Genomic DNA, 23,888 nt, shown 5'->3' with positions numbered 1-23,888 from the left:
TCATAGTAAAGTTGAGGGCTAAATGTTGAGAAGAAGCCAGACTTGTGAATGAGGAAGGTGGGGAGAGAGAGAGGTGGGTTCTGGGAGACCGATTAGAAGATGCAATTTCCTCGACATGGTAGCAAATTTGGCAATGAAGCTCAATGTCTCTGAGCTTTTAACAAAGAAGAGAGTCCAATTTTATCTTTTTTACAACATTATAAGGCAAGGGTTATTTTTTTGATTTCACGGATAAGACTGAGGAGGAATAGGGAACAGTTAAACCTTACTTGGTGTCATACAGCCAATTACTTGCAGAATTAGGTTTTGAAAACTTCATTCTAGACCCAATCTCGTCTTAGGAAATGTCTGTCTTAGGAAAGGTGATCATAGGGGTGCCTGGGTGGCTCAGTTGGTTAAGTGTCCAACTTCGGCTCAGGTCATGATCTCGCAGTTCGTGAGTTCAAGCCCCGCATCGGGCTCTGTGCTGACAGCTCAGAGCCTGGAGCCTGCTTCAGATTCTGTGTTTCCCTCTCTCTCTGCCCCTCTCCTGCTCATGCTTTGTCTCTCTCTGTCTCTCAGAAACAAATAAATGTTAAAAGGAAAAAAAAAAAAGGGAAAGGTGATCTTAAATGAAATCAAGTACTAGTAGGGGTTGGTGAGAGAAGCAGAGTGACTGTTCAGAAAAATTTAATAGTCTCTGTTTGCCCTAACCCTAATTACAGCCAAAATGCCTCTCATATGTCTATAGCTGTGTTGGATGTTATAGGGAGGGATAATACCATTTGCAGCATTAAATTATAGATAGTATTTAAAGAACCAATATTGCAGAATGAAGGTCAAATTAATGGCATTGAAGGGCAATAAAACAGGACTTAAATAGAAGAGAGATTGAGAAAAGTTTTAGGGCTTGCAGAGAGCTGAGATTACATAGTGATTTTCTGTTGTTGTTTTTTTTATACTCATTCTTACAAAGAGAAGTTAAGCATGTCCTACTTTTATAAAGTTAAAAATAGAAAATTTTATCAATTGCTACATTAGCAGATGATTATATAAATTATCAAAGGAGTATATCATTTTCAATGGATTTGCTTCCTAGTAAAATCATTATTCATTTAACTATGAGTTGCAAATCATAATATTTAACAGAGAAGCTAGAGAGCAAAGAATCTGAGAGGTAACTAATTGTTAGGAAATACTGCTCACTGAAAATCAATAACAAATTGAGACAAACTTAAAAAAATTAGAAATAAATGGTAAAATATATAAGGATTTATGAGTATTTTATTTATATTAAAATTGCTGGAACCCATCTATTGTGTATAATGTAAGATATTAAGTTTTAATTTGAGTAAAAACAAAACAAATAAAATAATCACTATGTCTACCACTGTATGATAGATGCCACAAATATATTTTAAACGTATAGCCTACAGGTGAAACACTGGGGAATGAATTAGCCTTTTACTTTCTAAAGTACTTCTTCAATTTTTGAACATACACTACCCCCCAGCCAAACTGTGAAGGACACCAATTTGCTGATATTCAAATATGTAAAGTTCTCATAGCCTTCTGTTTTTTCCCCAAAGCACACTTTATATGTATATATTCATTTGCATATTTCATCAATATCTCCTCTAGTACACCATAAACTCCTTAAGGACAGTCATTGTGTGACTCTTTATTCATCTTGGACCACAGTCCACAGAAGAATTTCAATAATTCACAGTTTGTTTGTGGAGTCAATGTGTTTCTGCTATTGTCAAGCAGGCTGTTCTGTGATCAAACATCCTGCCTCATCACACTATCCTACCTAACCCGGGTGCACCTTTTCCAATGCACCACAAGGCTCCATAAATGATCCTTTTTTCGTCACCATCAAGGAAAAAAAAATTAACCAATTTGTACCAATGGCACGAATGCCTAATATTGGGTCAAATGTACCATCTCGTTACTTCAACTCCACCCCACCTCCCTCCACATATACAGATAGTTCTATAGCTAGAAGAAGGTTATTTGAAAGGAATGCCACAAATAATGGGAATTCAAGCACAATGACAACTTTTTGAGAATGACATTTTAAAGAAACATTTAAGCAACCTGAACAATACACCATATGCATGACAGCATGCTTATATTTCAAACACTCCAAAAGATGACATTTTCTAATCAAGACTAACTTATCATTTGTTGGTTGACACGATGTATCTTATGTAGCAGAAAGCTGAAACCCATTATAAATACATGGTCCAATTTAATTGGGATATAGCTTAAACATTCTATAGTCTGTAAAAAAATATAGTATGTCACTATAAAGAAAACATCAAAATGAAGGAAATGTAATCTAATCCTGATTAGATGATTTCAAATGGAAATGTTACTTTTTGGTGTGGTTATTCAAACAAGTATTTGAAAAATCATTAATGGATTTTACCTGCAATTTTCAACGTGAATTTTTTTCACTGCCTTGGATGGGATGAAAGATTCCCAGTTATTGATTTCCATAACTTCTATGCAGCCAGTAAAATTCTCCAATGGCCCAGAAATCTGACATGGAGGAAGAGAAGGAGGGAGGGGGAGAGAGAGAGAATACTTATATTATTTCTACAATATATTATTCTTGCTGTAAACTGGTCAGAATGTGCATTCAGATTGGGTGGCTGATTTATTCAACATATTGGTAGAAAGTAATTTAACTCTATTCATAAATACCATTCCAGAATTTAGCATAAAAGAATACTACCTGAGTACTACCTGAGTCAAAAGTCACTTGGAATCTGTAGATATCACTCTATGAATCACATATATGGATAAAGAAAAATTTTCATTATTATAGTGAATTACAGCTGGAGCAGAGGAGAAAAGCTAATATGTTCATCCTTCCCATCAGTGGATTACACTTTTGCATCTTTTGCCTATGTTCCTTCTTACTTTTTCTTTCAGACATTAGTTATCTTGCCCCACTCACAGCTCTTAACACATCAAGAAAAGGTTCTCTTTCTGTTATCAAAGGAAACACAGTAAACTGAATATTTGTGACATCCCACAGTCCTGATGCATTCTGTATAACTTTGTGTTCAGTTGTGTGGCCTATCCTCCTTAGGAATAACTTGGGCAAAAAAAGATTGCCAACAGGACCAAATCAAAAAAAAAAAAAAAAAGAAAAAGGGCATTGGAAAGCATTTGTTTTAATGAACACATATAACCTCTTAAAGATAAACAGATATATGACTTTTCATTTCATTCACCATGAACATACTATTCCATTAATTATGTATCTATATGAATTTACATTTATGTGAAAAAGAGAAGTTAATAAAAACTAAAAGGGGCACAGGTCAGATTTCAACAGATATGAGCATTTATTTCAGATTCTGTATACTCTTATGCTCTTGGTATTGTTAAAATTTTTAAGCTAAGATGGAACAAATTATGAGCAGGATAATTACTGAACTTATACACTTAAAATTGTCTACCTTGACTTTTGAATTAAAAAATGCACTATTTGCATTTTCAAGACTTAGTTTCTCATTAAATGTAATATTACAAAGTATGGAAGGGAGACTTTGTATTGTTTAGAAATTGTAGGGTGAATTTATTTCATCTTTTAACTTAGAGCCTTAGTTTAAAAACCTTTAAATATTTTCTTCCTCTTTCTGATGTTGGTTCAAACGTACTACAAACCCTCTCAACAAGTAACACTCTGTCAAGTGTCAAAAATGACTGGACTAGAAAACAAAACAATATTTCACACAGTAAGTTTACAATGAAGTCAGTTCATTGTAAGTAAAACAGAAATGTTTGGCTCTTACATGTTGTAGAAGGGAAAATATTCATTTGTAATTGTTAGCTTAAAGTTTTTATGGGTTTTATTAATCTTTTTGTTTTTTAAGTTTAATTTATATTTTCGTTACGGTTAGACATGGACCTGGTTTTTATTTAAGATAATGTGTACATATGCCTCCCCTGAAACATTAGAAGCTTGTGAATTAATATGCAGTTTACAATTAAAAATTTAAAAAATTAAATGGTCTTGGAAAAATGTTATTGATAGAAATGGTTATGAATGTTTTACTTAGTTTAACACAGTTCAAAAATAGCATAATGTATGTGCATATTTAAATATTTTCCTCTGTTCATGAAGATCCTTATTATTTATGAGGATGAAAAGTATGAAGAAAGTTATAGCTTTTTAAATGAATATGAAGCAATGAGAAATGCTCTAAAAGAAAATGATTCTATGATCACTCGGTGAGATACATGATAGAATTCTATAATTCAAATCACATTCACATATTATGGATTAAAAGATAAATATTAATTTATTCACCCTGGACTTTGTTAGCAAGAAAAAAAATTCACAGCCTTTAAATCTGAATGAATTCAAAATTATTTGATTTCTTCTGTATTAACAGATTCAAAATTTCCAGTTCTTCCACACATTAACCTCTGGCACTCTTGTTCAGGATGAGTTAACTGGTTTCCAAACTCTCATGTAAATCTTTTTCACTTTGAATATGGAAATTTCATTTAGCAAAAAATAAGTCAAACTTGTACCCAGAAACACCAAATCTAAATAGTAAACTGTAATCACATGGTTTTTAGACAGTTTCTAATGTTGGGAACTTTACCCCCTTGAATTTGACTAACATAATAATTTGGTTAGTTAGGTTTCTGGGACAGGATTTTTAAAAAGTAAAAGGGAAACAAGATATATAATTGATACAAGTTACAATGTAACCATGTATAACAGATTCATTAAGGACAAGAAATCATGAAAAATCACCTGTATATGAGATTACAGGAATGCTGTACTTGCATGTTATCCCCCTTTCCATGAGAAAACATCTGTACTCACATATATTCCTGGGATTTCTCAAATCTGGTTTTTATTTTTGTTCAAGACAAATAAAAAAATAATGACCCCTAGTTACTTCTAAACAATGTAAAATGGCCACCACACAATATCATTAATATGATTCACAGTACTGAACAGTAATAATAACTGAGCTCTCATTTTTTTTTAAATGTTTATTTGAGAGAAAGCGAGAGAGTGAGCATGAGCTGGGGATGGGCAAAGGGAGAGGGAAACAGAGAATTTGAAGCAGCCTCTGCTGAAGGTAGAGAGCCTGATGTAGGGCTTGAACTCACAAACTGTGAGATTGTAACCCGAGCTGAAGTCAGAAGCTTAAATAACTGAGCCACCCAGGTGCCCTGGCAGAATTCTCATTTTTTATTTCAAATTTGACTCAAAGTTATAAACATCTTCAACATATTCTCATTTTTTCTACCTCTATATGAACAGAAGAATATTTAATTTTATCTCTGGCATTTGATGGCCTTTACTCTCATTTCTTTTTTTATTAATTTTTTAATGTTTATTTATTTTTGAGAGAGAGAGAGTGGGGGAGGGGCAGAAGGTGAGGGAGACACAGAATCCGAAGCAGGCTCCAGGCTCTGAGCTGTCAGCACAGAGCCTGACGTGGGGCTCAAACTCGTGAACTGAGAGATCATGACCTGAGCTGAAGACAGACACTTAATCAAATGAGCAACCCAGGTACCCCTTACTCTCATTTCTTTAAAGAGAGTTGAAGCCAATGAACTATCAATACTGTACAAATAAGTTTCTACATTAATATTCAAGAGTAGTTACATAAGGTGAGACAGCCTTCCTGGCTATCATTTAGATTGCATATACAATATTCCAAATTTATAAACAATTTAAAATAAAAAATGTACCATCTGAGTTTGTTTTTGAAATTTACATGCCTAAATATTTAACATCATGTGAAAAAAGTTATTAATTCCTTTTTGTCCTGATATAGTAGAAACACAATTACTTGAGGAGTATATGGATTCTTGGTTAACCTGCTATTAAGTGGTAATTTTAAGAGCTAGTTTCTCATTCTTCTTCATCAGTAGTTTATGAGTTTTCTATTTACAATGTTATTTATGTTTTTAAATGGATTTCTAATGTACCTCCTGTACCCATTTTGGCTGAATTCAAGAGATTTTTTAGAATAATGGATTTTGAAAACCAGTAAGTTTGGTTTGTAATCAATTAATCAATTGGTAATAGAGAAACAGCTCCAATAGTTTCCTTTTTACTGTAGATTGTTTTATCAGTTACTTAAAATTTGTTTTTAAAGGTCTCATCTTAGGCACACTGTGGTTATTTCATACATCTGTGAGAAATATGAAAAAAAGATTATTTTTAAGCTAGCAATAGTAATTATTATTATGTTTTTGAACAAAGCTTCTACTGCTAAACTATTATTAAATCCCATATTAAATTCAAATCTGGTAGGATGGGAAAAGTTTTGAAGAATGTAACTTATAAAGAACATCCCTGTTAAACTGCCACATGATCTATCCCCTCTGCTGCTACTGCTGCTGCTAGGATGTTTTCTGTTTTCCAAACCATGTGTCTCAATCCAGTTCTGGCTCTCTTCATTCCCTTTCGCTGTTCCAAGGACCTTTTGGTATCATTTCCCTTAACAACTTCCTTTACCATTTCTTATAATGTAGGTCTGATGTTTTTTCAGGTTTTCTTTCTTTTCTTTTTTTTAAGAAAATGTCTTTAATTTGTACTATTTTATTACAGTTTACTTAACTATTTTGAGAGCACTTGAAAATATTCCCTTATCTTCTGGATTGCATTGCTTCTGATGAGAAGTCAGTGAAAATTCTCATTTTATTAGGTCTTATTGAGATTATTGCATTTATAAGTTGACATTTTTCGTAAAATCCAGGCAAATTTGGTCAATATTTCTCCAAATATTTTTTTTCTCTCCTTTCTCCCTCCACCTTCTGGAACTCCTAATACACATATTTTAACCCCTTGTTACATCCTACAGGTCACTTAGGTTTTTTCCATCACTTTTCTCTTTCTTTCATATGGTTTCTATCACTATGTACTCAAGTTCAATGATTTTTTTCTTTTGCAGAAATGTAATCTGTTGTTAATCTAATACAGTTCAGATATTATATTTTTATCTTTGAAATTTCTGTTTCTTTTATTAGTTGAATTTTTGTTTATATTTTTACTTGATTTTTAAATAGATTCCATTTTTCCCTCTTGTAGTACATGTTTTATTTGTTTTTAAGTTCATAATAGATGTTTTAAAGTTCTTGTATGCCAATTATAATCTCTATGATTTATTGAGATGTAATCATTTTTATCCTGATTGCGGTGCACAGTGTCCTGATTCTCTCCAGATCTAATTTTTTTTTTTTTATCGGATACTGGACATTGTTACATGTGTCTTTGTTGTGTGTTTTCCTACATAATTTATCCCAATTTTCTAACTGTTCATGATGGTAAGGAGAGTCTACCAGCAATTACTCATTCATGGCCAGAAACCCATATGCCTTTTCTTTTTTTATAGTGGTACTTCTACTTGATTTGTATCATAAAAATAATTAGTTCCCACTATCAAACTATTAGTACTATCCCTGATTTCATGCTCAATTTTCACACTCTTATCAATTTATTCCAATATTAACTTTCAAATTTCTAAGCAACATGTTCATATTTTGGGGTATTAATTATTCAATTTCACAAATTTTTGGAGCCTAACTTTTCTATCATATTATATACGTACCATATGTAATAATTTTTGGTTAAACAATCAGCATTACATTAACCATAATTTTAGTTGCATCACAGCTTTAACTTACATGGTTAATGCTTACATTATTCCTATGTAATAATTATTTGCAGTGGAACAATGCTATGGTTAACGATGGCAACATTTTCTTTCTTCCTTTTATTTATGTACTTTTTTATGCTCGACATCCCTATGACTTATTTATTTTATAACTGGAAGTTTGTACTCTTAATCCTCTTCACCTATTTTGTCTATCTTCCCAATCCCATCCCTCTATACTTGAGATACTATTTCTATTCTTTTATTTGCTCATTTGTTTTGGTTTTTAGAGTTCACATAAAAGTGAAATCACATGTATTCATCTTTCTCTAACTTATTTTGTTTCACATAGTAACCTCTAGGCCAATCCATGTTGTAGCAAATGACAAGACTACATTCTTTTTTTTGTTTGTTTTTATGGCTAAGTGATATTCAAGTGTGTGTGTGTGTGTGTGTGTGTGTGTGTGTGCGCGCGCGCGCGCGCGCGCGCACGTGTGTGTATGTCTGTACACACCAGGACACTTGGGTTTGCTTCCATACCTTGACTATTATAATAATGCTGCAATAAACAAAGAGGTGACTGTATCTTTTCAAATTAGTGACTTGTTTTCTTTGGGTAAACATATGGTATTCCTGTTTTTCATTTTTTTGAGGAACTTCCACACTATTTTCCACAGTGGTGTACCAATTTACATTCCCACCAACAGTTCACAGAGGTTCCTTTTTCTTCACAATCTTGTCAATATTCATCACTTCTTGTGTTTTTGACAGTAGTCATTCCGACTTGTGCAAGGTAGTATCTTATTGTGGTTTTGATTTGCAATTCCTTAATGATTAGTGATACTGAGCATCTTTTCATATACCTCTTTTTTTTTCTTAAATATTTTGAGAGAGAGCGAGCAAGCATGTGTGAGAGCAGGGGAGTGACAGAGAAAGTGGAAGAGAGAATCCCAAGCAGGCTCCACGCTTCTAGTACAGAGTCTGATGCAGGGCTCGATCCCATGAACTTTGAGATCATGACCTGAGTCAAAATCAAGAGTTGGACACTTAACCAACAGAACCACCCAGACACCACTTTTCACGTATCTCTTGGCCATCTATATGTCTTCTTGCAAAAACGTCTATTCAGTTCCTCTGACCGTTTTCTAATTGGATAGCTGGGGGTTTTGGTGTTGAGTTGTATAAGTTCTGTATATATTTTGAATATTAACTTTTCACTGGATATTATCATTAGTATATATCTTCTCCCATTTAGTATATTGCCTTTTTGGTTTGCTGATGGTTTCCTTCACTGTGCAAAAGTTTTCATTTTTGGTGTAGTCCCAATTGTTTGTTTGTTTGTTTTGCTTTTCTTTCCCTTGCCTCTGGAGACATAGCTAGAAAAACACTGCTAAAGTAGATGTCTGAGAGACTATTGCCTAATTTTTTAAAGAAACTTTATGGTTTCAAGTGTCACATATAGGTCTTTAAGCCATTTGGGGTTTATATTTGTGTTTGAATAAGAAAGTGGTCCATTTTTATTCTTTGGCATGTAGCTGTTCAGTTTTCTCAGCACCATTTATTGAAGAGAGTGTCTTTTTTTCCATTGTATATTCTTGCTTCCTTTGTCATAAATTAATTGACTATATACAAGCATGAGTTTATTTCTTTTTAAAATTTTTTTTTTCAACGCTTTTTATTTATTTTTGGGACAGAGAGAGACAGAGCATGAACGGGGGAGGGGCAGAGAGAGAGGGAGACACAGAATCGGAAACAGGCTCCAGGCTCCGAGCCATCAGCCCAGAGCCTGACGCGGGGCTCGAACTCACGGACCGCGAGATCGTGACCTGGCTGAAGTCGGACGCTTAACCGACTGCATGAGTTTATTTCTAAGCTCTCTATCCTGGTCCTACCAATCTATTTTTGTGCCAGTGCCATATTGTTTTTGATTAATACAGATTTGTAGTAAATCTTGAAATTTGAGACTGTGATACCTCCAGTCTTTTTTTTTTTCTCAAGACTGCTTTGGCTATTCAGGGTCTTTTGTGATTTCATACAAATTTTAGAACTATTTTTTCTAGTTCTGTGAAAAATAATACTTTGGGTATTTTATAATAATATTTTGGGTATTTTGATGAAGATTGTATTGAATCTGTAGTTTGCTTTGGGCAGTATGAACATTTTAACAATATTAATTCTTCCAATCCATGAGCATAGTATACCGTTGTGTGTGTGTGTGTGTGTGTGTGTGTGTGTGTGTGTGTGTGTGTGTGTTATCTTTGTTTAATCAATGTTTTATAGTTTTCAGAGTATAAGTCTTTCACTTCCTTCATTAAACTTATTCCTAGGTATAGTTTTCAGAGTATAAGTCTTTCACTTCCTTCATTAAACTTATTCCTAGGTATTTTATTCTTTTTGGTGCAACTATAAACAGGATTACATTCTTTTTTTTTTAATAATTTTTTTAAAGTTTTGTATTTTGAGACAGAGCAGAGGAGGTGCAGAGAGAAAGGGAGAGAGAGAGGGAGAGAGAGAATCCTGCCAGGCTCCATGCTGTCAGTGTGGAGCCCAACACAGGGCTCCAACCCACAAACCATGAGATCATGATCTGAACTGAAACCAAGAGTTGGATGCTTAACCGACTGAGCCACCCAGGTTCAGGGATTGTGTTCTTAATTTCTCTTTCTGCTACATCATTATTAGTGTATTTTCTTTCTTATGCAAACTTTTTAAACTGAATGTCATTATTGTGTTCTTTTTATTGGCTTAGTGTTCATGTTCTTATCATCCCCATACTCTTTGCTAGACATATAAATCCCTCCTCAATAATTCATATACTATGAAAATTTATTCAATTATTTTTCATTTAATTTGATTTTTCATGATCTCTTCACTATCACATTTGAAATTTACTATACTGCTGTCCTGTGATAAATCCACTCTTACTTGGTTTTCATGTTACTCAAACTTAATTCACTCCTTTTTTGGTATATTCATTGATAAAATAATCAAATTTGATCAGTATCAGCTTCAAATGGACAGAAGCAACTAAAAGCTCTAAAGCAACATAGGGCTGATATTGTGAAGTCTTATACTTGATAATGGCTAAAAAAGTAGAAAAGGGGTGAGGATATTGTGGTGACTTTGATGAATTACTTGTGGGGCATAGAGGAGAAAGGAGGGAAATAAAGAAGTAGAATACTCGATGCTATGAATATTTGTTAAATTCCTACTATTTATTGGTTTGTCAAAAATCATTTTAAGGCTTGGTACTCTGAAAAATAATCAGCTAAGAAAAAGATGGAAATTGCTAGGAAGTACCTACTTTGAACATATGCAAGTGAATTCAGATGTTAACATTTAATGTTTCAGATGTTAAGCTGTTATTAGGATAAACACAAATTGGATGACAACTGTGTACTATATATAATGTCAACTGATAAATATGAGTCTAAACATCCTAAATGTGGGACTTTAGCAACATAATTACAAAACCACTACATAAAAATAGGAATCTTTCAGTCTACAAATTTCATAATACCTCTACCAATTTTATTGTAATATATTCAATAAATTATGTATACTCTGTAAAGATTGTGGGATTCATGTGGACACAATCTCTATGTAGAAGGAAAGAGAAAGTTGGTAAATTTCCCAGATAAGAATTAGATTTATATATTAATTCAACAAATATTTATAAAGTATATCCTGTGTAGCGAGCACAGGGTCACCATATATGTTTACACAAATTTTGCACTGTCAAAAACGTCTAGCTGATAGAGTGGAGTACAGCCTGATATTTAAACCACATTTTTTTCCTCCAATCTATCTTCCCAGAAATATCTGCTTTAAAAAAAAAAACTGTCTAATTTAAACAAAGTCACCATAGAGTCCAGCAACTGTGAAGCTAGGCACTGTTGAAATATGATGTCAGTTAAAAAAATATGATAAATTTCAGTAAAAAATGGGAAGAGGACAATATAGTTTGATTAGTTTTTTTCTTTTATAATTTTTTTATTAGGGACTAAATTTTTTAGAGCAATTTTAGGTTCACAAAAAATTAAGAAATTTCCCATATACCCTCTGCTTCCCCCCCACACACACAGCTTCCCCAATTATCAATATCTCCCTGAAGAGTGGTACGCTTGTTACAACTGATGAACCTACATTAACGTATCATTATCATCCAAAGTCCATAGCTCACCTTAGGTTTCATTCTTGAGTGCCGTACATTATAGGAGTTTGGAAAAATGTATAATGATATATATCCATCACTATAGTATCACACAGAGTATTTTCACTGTCCTAATATTCCTCTATGCTCTGACTATTCATCCCCTCACATGTCCCCCAATCCTTGATAACCACCGATCTTTTTTCTGTCTCCAGAGTTTTGCCTTTCTCAACTATGTCACATAGCTGGAATCATACAGTATGCAGCCTTTCAGACTGGCTTCTTTCACTTAGTAATATGCATTTAAGGTTCTTCTATGTCTTTTTAAGCCATGACAGCTCATCTTTAAACTGAATAATATCCCATTGTCCAGAAGTGCCACAGTTTATTTATTCATTTGTCTACCGCAGGACATCTCAGGTGCTTTCAAGTTTTGGCAATTATGAACAAGGGTACTATAAACATCCATATTCATGTTTAGAGTTTGATTTCTGATAATGACATAGTAACATATGCAGGTTTAGAGTTTGATTTCTGATAATGGCATAGTAACTGTTTGTGGAGATCAAACCTCTTATGAAAACAAATAATAGACTAGAATTTACAGGAAAATCTGTTTGGAAACAATAAAGAACACTGAATATGTGTTTCTAAATTCTACTGGGTTTTAGAGCAACAGGGTTTTAGAGTTACCTAGAATTTACCTTGTGGACATCTTCATCAGTGGTGTTGATTGCTATTTCTTCACTACAGAAACTGTCAGAGAATGTCCTTGTATAAGGACACTGGAAAAACATGAGCACATTTTCAACTGTTTTTTTCTAGTTTATTCTTTCTCTCAGCAAGGCCAAACATGCTCTGTTCCAAACACTGTAATGTCTACAGTACTTACTCACTTCCTAACCACTCAAAGACATCACTTTAATACAGTTATCTGTATGCCAAGGGATTTACCATGGATTTTCTTTTTTTACCTACAACAGCTTTATTGAGATATAATTCACATATCATAAAATTTACCCATTTATAGAGTACAATTCCATGGTTTTAGTATAATCAGAATTAATCATTATCACAGCCAATTTTAGAATAGATGTATCACTCAAAAAAGAAACATCTATTCATTAGCAGTCTCTCTCCATTCTTTCTTCAATAGTAGATAACCACTAATCAACTTTGTATCCACAGATTTGCCTATTATTGACATTTCTTAAAAACAGGAACATAAAATGTGTGGTGTTTTGTGATTGGCTTCTTTCACTTAGTATAATGTTTTAAAAATTCCTCCCTATTGTAGTTATGCATCAGTACTTCATCCCTTTCATTGATGAATGATATTCCTTGACATGGATATATATTTTGTTTACCTATCCATAAATTAATGGCCTTTTTGGACTATTTCAGTGTTTTTTATTTTTTTTGGCTATTAAGAATACTTTTGTGTTTTATGTGGACACGTGTTTTAATTTCTCTTGGTTATAGGAGTGTGTTCATCTGTGTGTGTGTGTGTGTGCGCGCGTGCGCACATGCGGGTGCACGTGCGTGTGTGATTTAAGTGTTTCCTACTACAGCTGCTTCAGTATAAATCCTGGGGAGAGAGCTAGTAGCCAGGAGCTAATTTCCATGCTGAAATGATGCATCAAGATTACTCTTAATTGGAAACAATCTAAATGTCCATCTACGGGAGTCTGCTCAAGTGAACTGTTATACCATTCCCGTTTGTGAAAAGGAAGTAGGAACATCTCCATATACTACGATGGAATGTGTAGTGGATGCTATGGTATCTACCCAGGTCTCCCATTAAGACCGAAGGATTCCTCTCCTCTTTTCAACTACTTGGGGTACTGCTGGCAGAAAAACTATGCCTTTCATCATTCTTTGGGAATTACTTTAGTCCAAGAGTATAGCCTCATCCAAGTTTTCTCCTCTTTCCTATGGTAGTTCGCATCCAATGACTAGTCAAAAAGGGACTATAAAAGCCCAGACTCCTCACCCCAACATATGACAACTCTGAATGATCAGTCCAGCTGCAACTTGACAGGGGTTTCAAAAACCTGTATTGAGACTGCATCTCATCCCAATGCCTCCCTGCCCAGTCCTAATTCCTTCCTTTTCCTTCCCTTCCACAGACAGTAGTATCAATAGCACTCTCTAAACTACTTGTATGTTAATTTCCATCTCAGAGTCTGCTTTCCAGAGAATACAACTTGCAATTCAGTGATCACCAGACACATTGCTAGGCAGAAAAAGTAAAGTGAAAAATATATGCATATGATATTATTTAATAATGGAAGATTATGAATTTATATATTTGTATAGGTTTATATTTAATAATAAGTAAACCACAAAATATAAGGAAGAGCAAGGGAATAGGGCAGAGACAATGACAATGGAAAATGGATTTCTTAAATATTTCTTAAATATATCTTTAGGTATGGATTTGAGTTTGAAACCATGTAAACATATTATATAATTATAAAATGAAATACAAATTTAAAAAGCAATTTTTAAAACTCAGGAGTAAAATGAAATTAATGACTCTCTAACCTGTGGTTCTATTTGGTGGCATAAAACACATAACTACTCTGATTTCTTTACTTTTTTTTTAATGTTTATTTTTGAGACAGAGAGAAAAGAGCACAAGTGGGGGAGGAATAGAGAAGAGAGGGAGACACAGAATCTGAAGCAAGCTCCAGGCTCTGAGCTGTCAGCACAGAGCCTGACATGGGGCTCGAACTCACAAACCACAAGATCATGACCTGAGCCGAAGTTGGACGCTTAACTGACTGAGCCACCCAGGCACCCCACTACTCTGATGAGTTTAAAACACAGTACTTTGAACATATATCTTCAGTGGAATCGTAAGGACAGAAAGAACCAAAACTATTAAACTGTTTTCAATAATATAAATTGGTGGTAGTCATAGAACATTATTCTACTAGATGTGTGTCCACTGCAGAATAAATCAAAAGTGTATTATGACAGTCTCATTCACAACAGAGGTTTTATTGCATGTCTGGAAGGAGATGAACCGAAAACCATATATGAGAGTTCCTAACTGTGACTGCTATTATAATTATTAGCTTATGAGGTTTTTTACATTATAACAAAAAAATTTTTCCTAGTTTGGCCAGCAAAAAGCTAGGAAAAAATAGTGCAGTAGCAAAGAACAGTGATAGGTTCCATGTGTGATCTCTAAATACCACTTTATACCAAAAGGAGTCTGGATTCCTTGGAGAAATGCCTAATTATTCATCTGGGAAAATGTAAGAAACCATGGAAACTCTACAGTACAAAAAATTTAATTTCTATGACAAAATTTTGCTCAAAAAATAAAACTGACAAGGCAAGATAGAGGCATATTAACCAATCACACGATATGGATGTTAGTTGGTTAATTTTAAACAAACTATTTTTAAAAGAAGGTTATAAAACAGGAAAATGTGAAAACTAACTGGATATGACAGTCAAAAAATATTATTACTTTTTAAAGGTGATAATGCAATTACAGCTATCATTTTGAAGATTACTTAGCTTACGGAAATCCATCTAGAAACATAAAAAAAGTGTTCTGATGTCTGAGATAAGCTTCCAAAACATCTTTAAAAATGGAGGGTAGAGTACACATTTAATAGATGAAATATAGCTGTGTTTCTTATTTTCTGAAGCTACCAGTGAATTCATCACATTCTTTTTTTCTACTTTTGCATATGTTGGAAGTTTTATTTTAAAAAAATTCTATTTCTCCATAGGCACTCAATCACCACTTACACTTACTTGGCTTACTTCCCTACCATCACCACATCCCAAGCAGTTCTCTAGCTCTCATACACTGGTTTAAACTACTCAATTTGTTGCAAAATCTCCATTTCTTCTGATATTTTAATCTGTTTACTTCTTTTCTTATCTACTCTTCCTTTTAAAAACAGTAAGTTCACTCAGCTGTACCCCTCTCTCTTCCTCACCACACTTCTCCCTCGTGCTCACCTTTTAAGTTCTTTCTCCCAACAGAAGAAAATTCACCTTATGTCTGCCTAATTGAATTTTATTCTCTCAACCTCTACTCACTGATGAATTTACATATTTTTACATGAAAGGTAAATAATTGAATATTTTAGGAAATAAAATTTTGTGTTTCTATTTTAACACTGAAACTTTTCATATCACACCACCCACAACCATCAGAGTAGCCCAACAAAAGCAATTCTGTCTTGGTAAAAAGACTCAATAAAAAATAATACGAATAGCAATGATAATAAGATAAAAGTAGTCACTACTATCTATTGAGAACTATTATGCACTTATCTAACCTTCATAATAGTTTTATTATATAGATTCATCAGCATTTCAGTTTGCTATTTACTATTTGTGGTTTATTATCTCTATTACTGATGTTCTAAGAAGATTCCCTGGCATTATATTCATTTATGGATGGTCTTCAACCAAAGTAGATGACTTTGGGCCTTTCTTTGCATACCAGTTCCTATTTGGAAGAAGGCATCATGCCAGCTCGTTTTAGTTCCTCTCTCCCGCTCATTTTTCTGAGAACCCAACCACTCCAGAGGCATTCTAGCTTAAAACTACTATATACTGATGAACTTTCTCTGAAGTTGCCAAATTCTGTATCTAGCTGAGTATAATATTCCAATATGGGACAAAGTACTTGGAAGTCCACCAGTTGAAGATCTTAATCTACATCACAACTTAGCTCTTATCAATAATAAAGCTTACAAATGTAACTTCATTTCTCTGAGACCTTGCATGTGCTGTTTAATGGGTCCTAAATTTGCTTGGGAAACAGCTCTTTCAAACCTCATGAATCTCTGTTAAGTGTTGAAGGTTGGATAATTTGTCCAAGTCACAAACTTAGACAATGGCATCGCATAACTAGGCTAGATTTCAGGCCACTGAGCCATGGGGGGCATGGTCTTCCTTACTTCCCTATACTAAGAATCCCTGGTCCTATTTGCTATCCTTTACCCATATGGACCTGGCATTACTGAGTTGTTCAAATACTGGGAATGATCATTTATTGACAGTTTCTTAACACTGTACACTTTTAACTCAAATGTTTTTAACAGGAGTTTTAATATTATTTTGGATCATTACGTGATCCTTATGTTTCAAAATGATGGTAGGATACTGTGATATAATCTATGCCTTGTTTACTTCTGATCTTACAACCAGTAAAACTGCATTAAAATGTGGGGGGGGAAATGTGTCATACTGTCAAAATAGCATACATCAGCACTGCTATAGACCAAATGTGGCCTCCTCTAAATTCACATGTTGAAACCAAATCCCATGTAGAGGTTATTTGGAGGTAAGGTCCTTGGGAGGTGATTAGGTGATGAGGGCGGAGCTCTCATGATTGGGATCAGTGACCTTATGTAAGAGGTCCTAGAAAGATCCCTCAACGTTCTTAGTAGGTGAGGATTCAAACAGAAGATGCCCATCTATGAACCAGGAAGTAGGCCCTCACTAGATACCGAATGTGCCAAAACCTTAATCTGGACTCCCCAGTCTTGCAACATATTTTCTTAGGATCATAAATTTGGCACCATTTCAAGTTGAAATTTAATTAGATACCAATATGTCAATTCCAACATAACTTTATAATGGAAAACTATTTATTAAAAGTAATACCTTATGAAAGTTCAACCATAATTTAAGATACAAAAAATAAGTTATTTTATTTCAGTCTGAGTAATTAGGAGAATGCCAAGTTAAATAGAAATTTGGTCTATAATATTGTTCGATATTAGATAACAGTTAATGGTTTTATAAAATAAATAATTAGGATGTTAGAAATACAGTAAATCTTTTCCTTTAAATTTAAGATTTTATTTTGATTTTTTAATGAAAATAAGTGTTATTTAAAGGTCTCTTGGGGAAGAAGATGGCGGCATAGGAGGACACTGGGCTCACCGCGCGTCCTGCTGATCACTTAGATTCCACCTACACCTGCCTAAATAACCCAGAAAACCGCCAGAGGATTAGCAGAACGGAGTCTCCGGAGCCAAGCGCAGACGAGAGGCCCACGGAAGAGGGTAGGAAGGGCGGCGAGGCGGTGCGCGCTCCACGGACTGGCGGGAGGGAGCCGGGGCGGAGGGGCGGCTCGCCGGCCAAGCAGAGCCCCCGAGTCCGGCTTGCAAAAGCGGAGGGGCCTGACGGACTGTATTCCGACAGCAAGCGCGACTTAGCGTCTGGGAGGTCAGAAGTTAACAGCTCTGCTCGGAAAGCGGGAAGGCTGGAGGACAAAGGGAGGGTGAGCTGCGGAGCCCCCGGACGACAGAGCTCAGTTTGGCGGGGAACAAAGGCGCTCGCCAGCGCCATCTCCCCCGCCCATCCCCCAGCCAAAATCCCAAAGGGAACCAGTTCCTGCCAGGGAACTTGCTCGCTCCACACAAACACCCAACTCTGTGCTTCTGTGGAGCCAAACCTCTGGCAGCGGATCTGACTCCCTCCTGCTGCCACAGGGCCCCTCCTGAAGTGGATCACCTAAGGAGAAGCGAGCTAAGCCTGCCCCTCCTGCCCCCGTGCACCTTGCCTACCCACCCCAGCTAATACGCCAGATCCCCAGCACCACAAGCCTGGCAGTGTGCAAGTAGCCCAGATGGGCCACGCCACCCCACAGTGAATCCCGCCCCTAGGAGAGGGGAAGAGAAGTCTGACTGTGGCCCCAGCTGTGGGCTGGGGGCAGACATCAGGTCGGACTGCGGCCCCGCCCACCAACTCCAGTTATACACTACAGCACAGGGGAAGTGCCCTGCAGGTCCTCACCACTCCAGGGACTATCCAAAATGACCAAGCGGAAGAATTCCCCTCAGAAGAATCTCCAGGAAATAACAACAGCTAATGAATTGATCAAAAAGGATTTAAATAATATAACAGAAAGCGAATTTAGAATAATAGTCATAAAATTAATCGCTGGGCTTGAAAACAGTATACAGGACAGCAGAGAATCTCTTGCTACAGAGATCAAGGGACTAGGGAACAGTCACGAGGAGCTGAAAAGCGCTTTAAACGAAATGCAAAACAAAATGGAAACGATGACAGCTCGGATTGAAGAGGCAGAGGAGAGAATAGGTGAACTAGAAGATAAAGTTATGGAAAAAGCGGAAGCTGAGAAAAAGAGAGATAAAAAAATCCAGGAGTATGAGGGGAAAATTAGAGAACTAAGTGATACACTAAAAACAAATAATATACGCATAATTGATATCCCAGAGGAGGAAGAGAGAGGAAAAAGTGCTGAAGGGGTACTTGAAGAAATTATAGCTGAGAACTTCCCTGAACTGGGGAAGGAAAAAGGCATTGAAATCCAAGAGGCACAGAGAACTCCCTTCAGACGTAACTTGAATAGATCTTCTGCATGACATATCATAGTGAAACTGGCAAAATACAAGGATAAGGAGAAAATTCTGAAAGCAGCAAGGGATAAATGTGCCCTCACATATAAAGGGAGACCTATAAGATTCGTGACTGATCTCTCTTTTGAAACTTGCAGGCCAGAAAGGATTGGCACGATATCTTCAGTGTGCTAAACAGGAAAAATCTGCAGCCAAGAATCCTTTATCCAGCAAGTTTGTCATTTAGAATAGAAGGAGAGATAAAGGTCTTCCCAAACAAACAAAAACTGAAGGAATTTGTCACCACTAAACCAGCCCTACAAGAGATCCTAAGGGGGATCCTGTGAGACAAAGTACCAGAGACATCACTACAAGCATAAAACATACAGACATCACAATGACTCTAAACCCGTATCTTTCTATAATAACACTGAATGTAAATGGATTAAATGCGCCAACCAAAAGACATAGGGTATCAGAATGGATAAAAAAACAAGACCCATCTATTTGCTGTCTACAAGAGACTCATTTTAGACCTGAGGACACCTTTAGATTGAGAGTGAGGGGTGGAGAACTATTTATCATGCTACTGGAAGCCAAAAGAAAGCTGGAGTAGCCATACTTATATCAGACAAACTAGACTTTAAATTAAAGGCTGTAACAAGAGATGAAGAAGGGCATTATATAATAATTACAGGGTCTATCCATCAGGAGGAGCTAACAATTATAAATGTCTATGTGCCGAATACCGGAGCCCCCAAATATATAAAACAATTACTCATAAACATAAGCAACCTTATTGATAAGAATGTGGTAATTGCAGGGGACTTTAACGCCCCACTTACAGAAATGGATAGATCATCTAGACACACGGTCAATAAAGAAATAAGGGCCCTGAATGATACATTGGATCAGATGGACTTGACAGATATATTTAGAACTCTGCATCCCAAAGCAACAGAATATACTTTCTTCTCGAGTGCACATGGAACATTCTCCAAGATAGATCATATACTGGGTCACAAAACAGCCCTTGATAAGTTCACAAGAATTGAAATTATACCATGCATACTTTCAGACCACAATGCTATGAAGCTTGAAATCAACCACAGGAAAAAGTCTGGAAAACCTCCAAAAGTATGGAGGTTAAAAAACACCCTACTAACGAATGAGTGGGTCAACCAGGCAATTAGAGAAGAAATTTAAAAATATATGGAAACAAACGAAAATGAAAATACAACAATCCAAACGCTTTGGGACGCAGCGAAGGCAGTCCTGAGAGGAAAATACATTGCAATCCAAGCCTATCTCAAGAAACAAGAAAAATCCCAAATACAAAATCTACCAGCACACCTAAAGGAAATAGAAGCAGAACAGCAAAGGCAGCCTAAACCCAGCAGAAGAAGAGAAATAATAAAGATCAGAGCAGAAATAAACAATAGAGAATCTAAAAAAACTGTAGAGCAGATCAACGAAACCAAGAGTTGGTGTTTTGAAAAAATAAACAAAATTGACAAACCTCTAGCCAGGCATCTCAAAAAGAAAAGGGAGATGACCCAAATAGATAAAATCATGAATGAAAATGGAATTATTACAACCAATCCCTCAGAGATACAAACAATTATCAGGGAATACTATGAAAAATTATATGCCAACAAACTGGACAACCTGGAAGAAATGGACAAATTCCTAAACACCCACACTCTTCCAAAACTCAATCAGGAGGAAATAGAAAGCTTGAACAGACCCATAACCAGCGAAGAAATTGAATTGGTTATCAAAAATCTCCCAAAAAATAAGAGTCCAGGACCAGATGGCTTCCCAGGGGAGTTCTACCAGACGTTTAAAGCAGAGGTAATACCTATCCTTCTCAAGCTATTCCAAGAAATAGAAAGGGAAGGAAAACTTCCAGACTCATTCTATGAAGCCAGTATGACTTTGATTCCTAAACCAGACAGAGACCCAGTAAAAAAAGAGAACTACAGGCCAATATCCCTGATGAATATGGATGCAAAAATTCTCAATAAGATACTAGCAAACCGAATTCAATGGCATATAAAAAGAATTATTCACCATGATCAAGTGGGATTCATTCCTGGGATGCAGGGCTGGTTCAACATTCGCAAATCAATCAACGTGATACATCACATTAACAAAAAAAAAGAGAAGAACCATATGATCCTGTCAATCGATGCAGAAAAGGCCTTTGACAAAATCCAGCACCCTTTCTTAATAAAAACCCTTGAGAAAGTCGGGATAGAAGGAACATACTTAAAGATCATAAAAGCCATTTATGAAAAGTCCACAGCTAACATCATCCTCAACGGGGAAAAACTGAGAGCTTTTTCCCTGAGATCAGGAACACGACAGGGATGCCCACTCTCACCGCTGTTGTTTAACATAGTGCTGGAAGTTCTAGCATCAGCAATCAGACAACAAAAGGAAATCAAAGGCATCCAAATTGGCAAAGATGAAGTCAAGCTTTCGCTTTTTGCAGATGACATGATATTATACATGGAAAATCCGATAGACTCCACCAAAAGTCTGCTAGAACTGATACATGAATTCAGCAAAGTTGCAGGATACAAAATCAATGTACAGAAATCAGGTGCATTCTTATACACTAACAACGAAGCAACAAAAGACAAATAAAGAAACTGATCCCATTCACAATTGCACCAAGAAGCATAAAATACCTAGGAATAAATCTAACCAAAGATGTAAAACATCTGTATGCTGAAAACTATAGAAAGCTTATGAAGGTAATTGAAGAAGATATAAAGAAATGGAAAGACATTCCCTGCTCATGGATTGGAAGAATAAATATTGTCAAAATGTCAATACTACCCAAAGCTATCTACACATTCAATGCAATCCCAATCAAAATTGCACCAGCATTCTTCTCGAAACTAGAACAAGCAATCCTAAAATTCATATGGAACCACAAAAGGCCCCCAATAACCAAAGTAATTTTGAAGAAGAAGACCAAAGCAGGAGGCATCACAATCCCAGACTTTAGCCTCTACTACAAAGCTGTCATCATCAAGACAGCATGGTATTGGCACAAAAACAGACACATAGACCAATGGAATAGAATAGAAACCCCAAAACTAGACCCACAAACGTATGGCCAACTCATCTTTGACAAAGCAGGAAAGAACATCCAATGGAGGAAAGACAGTCTCTTTAACAAATGGTGCTGGGAGAACTGAACAGCAACATGCAGAAGGTTGAAACTAGACCACTTTCTCACACCATTCACAAAAATAAACTCAAAATGGATAAAGGACCTGAATGTGAGACAGGAAACCATCAAAACCTTAGAGGAGAAAGCAGGAAAAGACCTCTCTGACCTCAGCCGTAGCAATTTCTTACTTGACACATCCCCAAAGGCAAGGGAATTAAAAGCAAAAGTGAATTACTGGGACCTTATGAAGATAAAAAGCTTCTGCAAAGCAAAGGAAACAACCAACAAAACTCAAAGGCAACCAACGGAATGGGAAAAGATATTTGCAAATGACATATCGGACAAAGGGCTAGTATCCAAAATCTATAAAGAGCTCACCAAACTCCACACCCGAAAAACAAATAATCCAGTGAAGAAATGGGCAGAAAACATGAAAAGACACTTCTCTAAAGAAGACATCCGGATGGCCAACAGGCACATGAAAAGATGCTCAACGTTGCTCCTCATCAGGGAAATACATATCAAAACCACTCTCAGATATCACCTCACGCCAGTTAGAGTGGCCAATATGAACAAATCAGGAGACTACAGATGCTGGAGAGGATGTGGAGAAACGGGAACCCTCTTGCACTGTTGGTGGGAATGCAAATTAGTGCAGCCGCTCTGGAAAGCAGTGTGGAGGTTCCTCAGAAAATTAAAAATAGACCTACCCTATGACCCAGCAATAGCACTGCTAGGAATTTATCCAAGGGATACAGGAGTACTGATGCATAGGGGCACTTGTACCCCAATGTTTCTAGCAGCATTCTCAACAATAGCCAAATTATGGAAAGAGCCTAAATGTCCATCAACTGATGAGTGGATAAAGAAATTGTGGTTTATATACACAATGGAATACTACGTGGCAATGAGAAAGAATGAAATATGGCCTTTTGTAGCAACGTGGATGGAACTGGAGAGTGTGATGCTAAGTGAAATAAGCCATACAGAGAAAGACAGATACCATATGGTTTCACTCTTACGTGGATCCTAAGAAACTTAACAGAAACCCATGGGGGAAGGGAAGGAAAAAAAAAAAAAGAGGTTAGAGTGGGAGAGAGCCAAAACATAAGAGATTTTAAAAACTGAGAACAAACTGAGGGTTGATGGGGGGTGGGAGGGAGGGGAGGGTGAGTGATGGGTATTGAGGAGGGCACCTTTTGGGATGAACACTGGGTGTTGTATGGAAACCAATTTGACAATAAATTTCATATATTAAAAAAAAATAAAGGTCTCTTAATTATTTTCAATTTTAAAATTGAAAGTGAAGAAATTCTTTAAAAAACCTCAAATTAAATTTGCAACTCACTGATGCCCTAGTTTATAGCTGAAGGATTCCTGGAATAAAAAAGCATTTCTATCCGTAAGAATGCAGAATATTGTAAAAGGCAGATCCTGTCTTTACTTTGAATTATAAAAGTAAAATATGTAGTTTTCTATCATTTGCAATGGTTACTTGAAGAAGTCAGAAATAAAAATTCAAGTTTAAGTCAAATGTTGCAGCTTCTCAGTTTTTTTCCTAGTCATAGTTC

At 35.9% G+C, this 23,888-nt stretch overlaps 1 protein-coding gene across 1 annotated transcript in view; it reads right to left on the bottom strand.

Annotated features, from left to right (window-relative positions):
- The window catches only part of EYS (eyes shut homolog), a 1,631,667-nt gene that overhangs the window by 525,695 nt on the left and 1,082,084 nt on the right, over positions 1–23,888 (bottom strand). Inside the window, exon 29 of the mRNA XM_047102761.1 lies at positions 2,414–2,526. Within this exon, the coding sequence (XP_046958717.1) occupies positions 2,414–2,526 (113 nt within the window). The remainder of the gene's footprint in view (positions 1–2,413; positions 2,527–23,888) is intronic.

This window comes from Lynx rufus, unplaced genomic scaffold (genome assembly GCF_022079265.1).
Source record: "Lynx rufus isolate CCGP_SWC_20201006 ecotype Redwood Valley unplaced genomic scaffold, mLynRuf1.p SCAF_6, whole genome shotgun sequence".
Classification (NCBI taxonomy): Eukaryota; Metazoa; Chordata; class Mammalia; order Carnivora; family Felidae; genus Lynx; species Lynx rufus.
The sequence above is the reverse complement of the archived record's forward strand: the minus strand, read 5'-3'. Positions and strand labels throughout refer to the sequence as shown.